Genomic DNA, 11,686 nt, shown 5'->3' with positions numbered 1-11,686 from the left:
ATTGAGAATTTATAGAATTTTTTTATTGTTCATTTTTATTTTTTTAATCTCAACGACTCTTTCTTAACGGCTATTTTCAAAAAAAAATTTGCTCAAAGAACAACATAGTGTAGCTGCTGGCTGGATAGAGGTTTTTGTGTAAATTTTTTTTATTCCCTAGGAGCTCCCAAGCGCTCCACAAATTTGTGGAGCGCTTGGGAGCTCCACTGGGCCCCACTTCCTACCCGTTGGCCACATCAGCCTAAGGACAGCCTAAGGAGACCACCTAAGAGCTTGTTGGAGGTGCTCCAACAAGCTCTCATCGCCACCTCATCCTTAGGAGGTGGGGTAGGAGCTTGTTGGAGTTTCCGTAAAAGATGGGTTTCTTAATTAGTGTATGGATGAATTTAGTAAAACTATTATAAACACCTAGTTGTTTTGCAAAGAAAACATATCACTAACTAATATTGAAAGAGTAAATTAATTATGAGCTGACACTATCATGACTGAGGACAGTAGGGCCGGGTATGTTAACCCTATGGGAACGTCTACGAGAACTCTTGGTGGCTGTGATAAGGTTGAACGTAGAGATATTCAAAGGACGATACGTAGATCAGACAGATGAGGGCTTGTTTACAGCAACGCTGAATTTTCTGATAAAATCATTAAACAATTCTGAACTTCATGGGATTATCAGATATTTGCTGCAAACTGAAACGTGTCATTACAAAACCAGCACATAATTTTTGATAACTATGTTACCTTTCTATTAAATTGAAAGTTTGTAATATCGTTCTCTAATCAAAACAGTTCACCATAGTTTATAAAAATTTCCCTTTTAAAACATGTGAAAATAAAAGACAAACGAAGGGAAGAATTGCAAATGAGGGTAGCCCGAATTTTAGAGATCAGCCGCGTCTAACGGACGATCCTATAAACTCTCCATCATTCTCCACCTCAACTTTTTGTTAACGCCACAGTTAAACCCTCTCCATTCTCCTCTCATTTCCTTCTCTTCTCTCATTCTTGCAAAGAGTTTAAACTCAAGGATTCTATATATTTTGCTCAAGAAAATATGTCCACAGGGATATCAGAGGAGGAGATGCAGAGGATCTTCAAACGCTTCGATACCAACGGCGATGGCAAGATCTCCTCTGCCGAGCTCGGTGAAGCCCTCCGGACCCTCGGATCGACGTCTACCGACGAGATACAGAGCATGATGGCTGAGCTCGACAGCGACGGCGACGGCTACATCGACTACAACGAGTTCGTTACTTTCTGCAAGGATAACCCTGGCCTCATGAAGGACGTTGCCAAGGTCTTCTAAAGGAAATTAGCTCTGGTCGATTGGTTTCCGTTCTTGTTTGTTTGATTGATTGAATTAGTAGGTTACTGTTTTGTTTGTTTGTTGTTTTTATTTATTTATTGTAATTGATTAATTATGATGGGTACTTTGTTTATTTAAGATTGGCTTTTTGTTTATTTGTTTGTTGGCTTGATGCGCTGCGGAAAAGTATACTTAAAGTAGCAACAAACATAATATACTATTCAAGAATCCGTCATGGATAGTCTAGATGGTTAATATGACTCTCACGGTCTTGAATTCAATTCTTGGTCTTGAATTCAATTCTCGACTGAAGTAGAAAAAAACTACTCTGTATGCACACGTGACCCCTTATTATTAGAAACTTGCTTCACGTCCTTATAACATAAACTTTCAAGAAAGAAGGATAAATTAATTATTCAAAAAACAAAAAACTTGCTTCACGTCCTTATAACATAAACTTTCAAGAAAGAAGGATAAATTAATTATTCAAAAAACAAAAAACTTGCTTCACGTCCTTATAACATAAACTTTCAAGAAAGAAGGATAAATTAATTATTCAAAAAACAAAAAAAAACAAAAAATAAATGTAACAAAACTCTGTTTATATTCATCCAAACCAAAGCTAAAACCTTTCATTAAGCATTTCCATATATATTGGTTTCAAGAGAAAACTAGACGATTTCAGATTATCTCCATTTAATCAGAGGAAGATAATGGCTCAGAAAAAGTAGTTTAATATAGATAAGTGCTCATTCACATTTTCTGCTCAAGATTCAAGCTAACATAAGAATATAAGATGTTCTATACTTTGTTCTATACTTTGTTTGATGAAATCGACTAAGCCTGAGATCACATACAAAAGAATAATGTTAATTTAACCGCCGCTCCGAAATACAGAGGATGTTTGGTATATTATATTGCAATTATAAATTCAGCGAGTATAAAGTGTTATACAATTTGTTGCGCCTCGAGAATCCAAACCAATCGTCAAGAAAAGATAAACCAACACACCAACAAGCACAAACAATCACTAACACCAGTTTTACGTGGTTCGGCAAGATGCCTACGTCCACGGGGCAAGGAGAGGAGAGTTTTTCACTATTAGAAACAAGAGGATACAACTAGGGTTACAAATCTCTCACCCAAAAACCCACAACAAGTCACTCTTGATCTCTCCCAATTGCTCCAACAATAGAAGCCCAATAACTCACCCTCAATGGCTGCTAAAACCCCTTGCTTACAAACCCTAAAACCAAGTTTGGGTATTTATAGAAAACCCAAACGAAACGGGTCTGGAAAACAGACCCAACCCAAAACCGCTTCGGCGGTCGACCGGCACGGTCGACCGACCTCCCCCCCAAAAACCCACAACAAGTCACTCTTGATCTCTCCCAATTGCTCCAACAATAGAAGCCCAATAACTCACCCTCAATGGCTGCTAAAACCCCTTGCTTACAAACCCTAAAACCAAGTTTGGGTATTTATAGAAAACCCAAACGAAACGGGTCTGGAAAACAGACCCAGTCCAAAACCGCTTCGGCGGTCGACCGGGTCGGTCGACCGCCCTCCATCCAGCAGCAAGCCCAAAGATCCAGAGAGTTCGGCGGTCGACCGCGTCGGTCGACCGCTACCATCTTCGGTCGACTGTGTCGGTCGACCGCCACCAATCCTGATGCCCAGAAACTCCTGTGCACGAATGCGGTCGACCGCACCGGTCGACCGCCAACCTGTTTGCCTGAAAACCTGATCCTGAGCACCATCTCTTCACAGGGAAGGGTAATGGAATAAAGGAAATGTTGTTTTTTTCTAGGGTTAGAAATCTTAGAATAATGAGTTCTTTTTTGGGACTCTCAAGACCAGAATTTTTCTCAAATTTATCCTACATTAATGACTCATGGACCCAAATTAGGGACCCAAGGCATGGGACATGTGAGGTGTCACTATCCGGTTGCATGATGCACTGTTCAAACAGTGCATCATGCAACCAGTGACACCTCACCTGTCCCATGCACTAGGTCCCCTATTTGGATCCTTGTAGCAACACCCTTTATCCTATTCAAATTAGCTTTTTTTAATAAAAATACAAAACTCTCCTTAGCCCTAGAGACAGAAGAGAAGGTCAAAGCCTTAAGATAGCCAAAAGGCTAAAAACTTTAATGAGAGGCCAAAATAGTTGGTTGGTGGGCAAAGAGGCTGGACAAACCTGATGAAGTAGGAATTAACAGAGGCACCGTAAAAGGAGTCAAAAGTTTCGGCAAAAAATAAGAGCAGAGAGGCGAACCAGAGAGCTCATGCAAGAAAAGGCCTTCACCGTTGAGGCTAAGACCAACTTGGCCATTCCCGCATTCACGAAGGAACGAAACCCAGCATCAAGTATAATGTCGCTAATGGGGGCAGTAGTTTTGCAATACAAAAGGAGAGATGGGCCCAAAAGGCTTAGAAATCAAAGTTAACAGACATAAAATTTAAACTCCTGCTGTTTATGTTGTGCAAGTTTAAGAGGAAAGGAGCGATCAAGCAACGTAAGTACGTATGGTCTAAAGTGTTAGATAGTTATTGGGAGGAATATTGAAAACCTGGAACGCAGCCATAAACTTTGAATAAACAATGTATGCATGCAAGCCATTTCGGAATAGTGAAGCCCACAACGGGTATGAAGGGGAAAATGTTTTCACCAAACGAGGTGATAGGAATTTTATAATTAAGAAACACAAAGGCTTTGTTCGGTTTGGATATATAGAAGGAAGGAAAATAAAAGAAGATGATTGGATATATAGAAGGAAGGGAAAATTGTTTTCACTAAAATTAACAAACGACTAGACACAGTTAAATACGTGCATTAACTTGGAATGATGTCATAGGAATTATCGGAACAAAGATAATTAGTACAACAAAACAGAAAAAATAAAGCGCACACAATCTTGACTGAACTCCATAACACTATGTACCATCTTTCTTAATAAATGATGAGTGATGATGCTGCTAGTTTCTGAGAATTTTCTCCAAGATGATAGCTTCTTAGTATGAAATTTGGACCCTCAGAGCCCCTAATCCTGAAAGTGTATATTGTGTTAACATCCACCCTATGTAGATTTTCTTAGAAAAATTCACAGCCATAAAAAATGTAAAAAATCAGTCTACAAGGCCTCCAGGGAAGGTTATGGAATAAAGGAAAGTTTGTTTTTTTCTAGGGTTAGAAATCTTAGAATGAGTTCTTTTTTGGGACTCTCAAGGCCAGAATTTTTCTCAAATTTATCCTACATTAATGACTCATGGACCCAAATTAGGGACCCAAGGCATGGGACATGTGAGGTGTCACTATCCGGTTGCATGATGCACTGTTCAAACAGTGCATCATGCAACCAGTGACACCTCACCTGTCCCATGCACTAGGTCCCCTATTTGGATCCTTGTAGCAACACCCTTTATCCTATTCAAATTAGCTTTTTTTAATAAAAATACAAAACTCTCCTTAGCCCTAGAGACAGAAGAGAAGGTCAAAGCCTTAAGATAGCCAAAAGGCTAAAAACTTTAATGAGAGGCCAAAATAGTTGGTTGGTGGGCAAAGAGGCTGGACAAACCTGATGAAGTAGGAATTAACAGAGGCACCGTAAAAGGAGTCAAAAGTTTCGGCAAAAAATAAGAGCAGAGAGGCGAACCAGAGAGCTCATGCAAGAAAAGGCCTTCACCGTTGAGGCTAAGACCAACTTGGCCATTCCCGCATTCACGAAGGAACGAAACCCAGCATCAAGTATAATGTCGCTAATGGGGGCAGTAGTTTTGCAATACAAAAGGAGAGATGGGCCCAAAAGGCTTAGAAATCAAAGTTAACAGACATAAAATTTAAACTCCTGCTGTTTATGTTGTGCAAGTTTAAGAGGAAAGGAGCGATCAAGCAACGTAAGTACGTATGGTCTAAAGTGTTAGATAGTTATTGGGAGGAATATTGAAAACCTGGAACGCAGCCATAAACTTTGAATAAACAATGTATGCATGCAAGCCATTTCGGAATAGTGAAGCCCACAACGGGTATGAAGGGGAAAATGTTTTCACCAAACGAGGTGATAGGAATTTTATAATTAAGAAACACAAAGGCTTTGTTCGGTTTGGATATATAGAAGGAAGGAAAATAAAAGAAGATGATTGGATATATAGAAGGAAGGGAAAATTGTTTTCACTAAAATTAACAAACGACTAGACACAGTTAAATACGTGCATTAACTTGGAATGATGTCATAGGAATTATCGGAACAAAGATAATTAGTACAACAAAACAGAAAAAATAAAGCGCACACAATCTTGACTGAACTCCATAACACTATGTACCATCTTTCTTAATAAATGATGAGTGATGATGCTGCTAGTTTCTGAGAATTTTCTCCAAGATGATAGCTTCTTAGTATGAAATTTGGACCCTCAGAGCCCCTAATCCTGAAAGTGTATATTGTGTTAACATCCACCCTATGTAGATTTTCTTAGAAAAATTCACAGCCATAAAAAATGTAAAAAATCAGTCTACAAGGCCTCCAGGGAAGGTTATGGAATAAAGGAAAGTTTGTTTTTTTCTAGGGTTAGAAATCTTAGAATGAGTTCTTTTTTGGGACTCTCAAGGCCAGAATTTTTCTCAAATTTATCCTACATTAATGACTCATGGACCCAAATTAGGGACCCAAGGCATGGGACATGTGAGGTGTCACTATCCGGTTGCATGATGCACTGTTCAAACAGTGCATCATGCAACCAGTGACACCTCACCTGTCCCATGCACTAGGTCCCCTATTTGGATCCTTGTAGCAACACCCTTTATCCTATTCAAATTAGCTTTTTTTAATAAAAATACAAAACTCTCCTTAGCCCTAGAGACAGAAGAGAAGGTCAAAGCCTTAAGATAGCCAAAAGGCTAAAAACTTTAATGAGAGGCCAAAATAGTTGGTTGGTGGGCAAAGAGGCTGGACAAACCTGATGAAGTAGGAATTAACAGAGGCACCGTAAAAGGAGTCAAAAGTTTCGGCAAAAAATAAGAGCAGAGAGGCGAACCAGAGAGCTCATGCAAGAAAAGGCCTTCACCGTTGAGGCTAAGACCAACTTGGCCATTCCCGCATTCACGAAGGAACGAAACCCAGCATCAAGTATAATGTCGCTAATGGGGGCAGTAGTTTTGCAATACAAAAGGAGAGATGGGCCCAAAAGGCTTAGAAATCAAAGTTAACAGACATAAAATTTAAACTCCTGCTGTTTATGTTGTGCAAGTTTAAGAGGAAAGGAGCGATCAAGCAACGTAAGTACGTATGGTCTAAAGTGTTAGATAGTTATTGGGAGGAATATTGAAAACCTGGAACGCAGCCATAAACTTTGAATAAACAATGTATGCATGCAAGCCATTTCGGAATAGTGAAGCCCACAACGGGTATGAAGGGGAAAATGTTTTCACCAAACGAGGTGATAGGAATTTTATAATTAAGAAACACAAAGGCTTTGTTCGGTTTGGATATATAGAAGGAAGGAAAATAAAAGAAGATGATTGGATATATAGAAGGAAGGGAAAATTGTTTTCACTAAAATTAACAAACGACTAGACACAGTTAAATACGTGCATTAACTTGGAATGATGTCATAGGAATTATCGGAACAAAGATAATTAGTACAACAAAACAGAAAAAATAAAGCGCACACAATCTTGACTGAACTCCATAACACTATGTACCATCTTTCTTAATAAATGATGAGTGATGATGCTGCTAGTTTCTGAGAATTTTCTCCAAGATGATAGCTTCTTAGTATGAAATTTGGACCCTCAGAGCCCCTAATCCTGAAAGTGTATATTGTGTTAACATCCACCCTATGTAGATTTTCTTAGAAAAATTCACAGCCATAAAAAATGTAAAAAATCAGTCTACAAGGCCTCCAGGGAAGGTTATGGAATAAAGGAAAGTTTGTTTTTTTCTAGGGTTAGAAATCTTAGAATGAGTTCTTTTTTGGGACTCTCAAGGCCAGAATTTTTCTCAAATTTATCCTACATTAATGACTCATGGACCCAAATTAGGGACCCAAGGCATGGGACATGTGAGGTGTCACTATCCGGTTGCATGATGCACTGTTCAAACAGTGCATCATGCAACCAGTGACACCTCACCTGTCCCATGCACTAGGTCCCCTATTTGGATCCTTGTAGCAACACCCTTTATCCTATTCAAATTAGCTTTTTTTAATAAAAATACAAAACTCTCCTTAGCCCTAGAGACAGAAGAGAAGGTCAAAGCCTTAAGATAGCCAAAAGGCTAAAAACTTTAATGAGAGGCCAAAATAGTTGGTTGGTGGGCAAAGAGGCTGGACAAACCTGATGAAGTAGGAATTAACAGAGGCACCGTAAAAGGAGTCAAAAGTTTCGGCAAAAAATAAGAGCAGAGAGGCGAACCAGAGAGCTCATGCAAGAAAAGGCCTTCACCGTTGAGGCTAAGACCAACTTGGCCATTCCCGCATTCACGAAGGAACGAAACCCAGCATCAAGTATAATGTCGCTAATGGGGGCAGTAGTTTTGCAATACAAAAGGAGAGATGGGCCCAAAAGGCTTAGAAATCAAAGTTAACAGACATAAAATTTAAACTCCTGCTGTTTATGTTGTGCAAGTTTAAGAGGAAAGGAGCGATCAAGCAACGTAAGTACGTATGGTCTAAAGTGTTAGATAGTTATTGGGAGGAATATTGAAAACCTGGAACGCAGCCATAAACTTTGAATAAACAATGTATGCATGCAAGCCATTTCGGAATAGTGAAGCCCACAACGGGTATGAAGGGGAAAATGTTTTCACCAAACGAGGTGATAGGAATTTTATAATTAAGAAACACAAAGGCTTTGTTCGGTTTGGATATATAGAAGGAAGGAAAATAAAAGAAGATGATTGGATATATAGAAGGAAGGGAAAATTGTTTTCACTAAAATTAACAAACGACTAGACACAGTTAAATACGTGCATTAACTTGGAATGATGTCATAGGAATTATCGGAACAAAGATAATTAGTACAACAAAACAGAAAAAATAAAGCGCACACAATCTTGACTGAACTCCATAACACTATGTACCATCTTTCTTAATAAATGATGAGTGATGATGCTGCTAGTTTCTGAGAATTTTCTCCAAGATGATAGCTTCTTAGTATGAAATTTGGACCCTCAGAGCCCCTAATCCTGAAAGTGTATATTGTGTTAACATCCACCCTATGTAGATTTTCTTAGAAAAATTCACAGCCATAAAAAATGTAAAAAATCAGTCTACAAGGCCTCCAGGGAAGGTTATGGAATAAAGGAAAGTTTGTTTTTTTCTAGGGTTAGAAATCTTAGAATGAGTTCTTTTTTGGGACTCTCAAGGCCAGAATTTTTCTCAAATTTATCCTACATTAATGACTCATGGACCCAAATTAGGGACCCAAGGCATGGGACATGTGAGGTGTCACTATCCGGTTGCATGATGCACTGTTCAAACAGTGCATCATGCAACCAGTGACACCTCACCTGTCCCATGCACTAGGTCCCCTATTTGGATCCTTGTAGCAACACCCTTTATCCTATTCAAATTAGCTTTTTTTAATAAAAATACAAAACTCTCCTTAGCCCTAGAGACAGAAGAGAAGGTCAAAGCCTTAAGATAGCCAAAAGGCTAAAAACTTTAATGAGAGGCCAAAATAGTTGGTTGGTGGGCAAAGAGGCTGGACAAACCTGATGAAGTAGGAATTAACAGAGGCACCGTAAAAGGAGTCAAAAGTTTCGGCAAAAAATAAGAGCAGAGAGGCGAACCAGAGAGCTCATGCAAGAAAAGGCCTTCACCGTTGAGGCTAAGACCAACTTGGCCATTCCCGCATTCACGAAGGAACGAAACCCAGCATCAAGTATAATGTCGCTAATGGGGGCAGTAGTTTTGCAATACAAAAGGAGAGATGGGCCCAAAAGGCTTAGAAATCAAAGTTAACAGACATAAAATTTAAACTCCTGCTGTTTATGTTGTGCAAGTTTAAGAGGAAAGGAGCGATCAAGCAACGTAAGTACGTATGGTCTAAAGTGTTAGATAGTTATTGGGAGGAATATTGAAAACCTGGAACGCAGCCATAAACTTTGAATAAACAATGTATGCATGCAAGCCATTTCGGAATAGTGAAGCCCACAACGGGTATGAAGGGGAAAATGTTTTCACCAAACGAGGTGATAGGAATTTTATAATTAAGAAACACAAAGGCTTTGTTCGGTTTGGATATATAGAAGGAAGGAAAATAAAAGAAGATGATTGGATATATAGAAGGAAGGGAAAATTGTTTTCACTAAAATTAACAAACGACTAGACACAGTTAAATACGTGCATTAACTTGAAACAATTACGGAACAAATAGGAAATAGATCCAACTTGAAAAAGATAGAAACTTTACCACAAAGATCCCACCTTTATCACCAATCGAAGCTCTAGATGAACTTCCCAACTGATCTATACCTCCAAAAAGCCCAAGCGTTGCCCGGAGCTCTGATACCACTTGTTGCGCCTCGAGAATCCAAACCAATCGCCAAGAAAAGATAAACCAACACACCAACAAGCACAAACAATCACTAACACCAGTTTTACGTGGTTCGGCAAGATGCCTACGTCCACAGGGCAAGGAGAGGGGAGTTTTTCACTATTAGAAACAAGAGGATACAACTAGAGTTACAAATCTCTCACCCAAAAACCCACAACAAGTCACTCTTGATCTCTCCCAATTGCTCCAACAATAGAAGCCCAATAACTCACCCTCAATGGCTGCTAAAACCCCTTGCTTACAAACCCTAAAACCAAGTTTGGGTATTTATAGAAAACCCAAACGAAACGGGTCTGAAAAACAAACCCAACCCAAAACCACTTCGGCGAGTTCGGTGGTCGACCGCGCCGGTCGACCGCTACCATCTTCGGTCGACCGCGTCGGTTGACCGCCACCAATCCTGATGCCCACTGAGTCTTGTGCACGAACGCGGTCGACCGGGCCGGTCGACCGCCACCCAATCTGCTGCCCAGTAAGCCTGTTCCTGTCATTTCTACAACATTTGCTGCAGAAATTAAGCTTAAACCTGTCATCGGACATCTATATTTTCCCATCGCAGGAACATTATTTTCAAATCCAATTACAGTGTTTGGTTAATTACAAAAATATTTAGATTTGCATATTTTATTGCAAAAAAAAATCATTTAATTGCAAATCAAAGCGTTCATTTATTTGAAATTGCAAATGATCAACATGGTTTATTTTAATTGATAACGTGACGTTACTTCTTAAACTATAAGGTAAGGATTTGTAACATCTGTTACAATCAAGTTAGTTACAGCAAAATAACGCAGCTTTTTCCTTTAAAAAAAAATAAATATCTGAATATGATTAAATTGGAAACTATTATTAGTAATTTGTGTGAACAAAGCTACAACAAAGATGATGTAGCTTTTTTCCTATATCTACAAAATAAAAATCTAATACGTACTATGATTTAATTAGACGCTATTATTAGAGGTTTGTTACATTTATTGTTGCTGCTCTCTCACTTGTCAACGAAACAACCTCATAGATTCAGAACTAATTTAGTTCTGAAATAATTTATGCGAAAGGAGAGTTCTAAGACACTATATATAAACGGGGAATTATTTTATAGAACATTTTCACAAAGAGGGATAGGTGTATGAATCTTTTTTCCATACTAATCCCTAAACTCTTTCATATTTGATTTTATTCCCCCAATTCTTTCCAAATTTGAGTTATCTCCCAAATCATTATGCTTAAAACTAGTCGCTCAAATCTTCATACCTTGCAACTCTTCTCCCAAATCATTTAAGTGTTTGAAATTATCTTTTATTTATTATATATTTACCATCCAATTTATAAAGTTAAATTTTACATTAATAAATAGACATTGAAATGAATTTGTTATATTCGTATACTTCTGCAATTATTTTATAGATGTGGTAGTTGAAATTATTTTACTACTTATTATTATTATTCACAAAAACAAACATTTTCCCTTTTTTCCCCCCTTTTTAAAAATTTTTTACTTGACGGTCTTCTTTCACCTACTCACCTATATGACAGCTAATTGTACACTATACTATTTGATCAATGCACAGTATAATATAGTTGCATTTTGGGCACGCCAACAAAGAAGGAAAAAAATTTTATGGCTTCACTACCGAGTCCCTTTCAAACTTCCATTTTCAAATCCTACGTAACAAACTTATCCCCTGTATCATGCGCCTTCCGGCAAAACCGAAACAAATCAAAACAAAAAGTCAGTTTGGAACGAAATTTATGTGCCTTGGAATCCGCCGGCGGACGTACGTATCATTATAGAACTTTTTTTTTTTTTTTTTAACTTTTAA

At 38.4% G+C, this 11,686-nt stretch overlaps 1 protein-coding gene across 1 annotated transcript; it reads left to right on the top strand.

The window, feature by feature from the left end:
• LOC109835901 (polcalcin Phl p 7-like) lies at window positions 965-1,448 on the top strand. Its single transcript, XM_020403877.1, has one exon. The coding sequence runs from the start codon at window positions 1,055-1,057 to the stop codon at window positions 1,304-1,306; it is 252 nt and encodes an 83-aa protein (XP_020259466.1). The 5' UTR covers window positions 965-1,054; the 3' UTR covers window positions 1,307-1,448.

The sequence above is a fragment of the Asparagus officinalis genome, chromosome 4 (assembly GCF_001876935.1).
Source record: "Asparagus officinalis chromosome 4, Aspof.V1, whole genome shotgun sequence".
Lineage (NCBI taxonomy): Eukaryota > Viridiplantae > Streptophyta > Magnoliopsida > Asparagales > Asparagaceae > Asparagus > Asparagus officinalis.
This window is presented reverse-complemented; position numbering and strand designations above follow the sequence as displayed.

Coding starts and splice junctions, on each gene's coding strand:
- LOC109835901 (XM_020403877.1), top strand. CDS start 1,055: ATGTCCACAGGGATATCAGAGGAGGAGATGCAGAGGATCTTCAAACGC.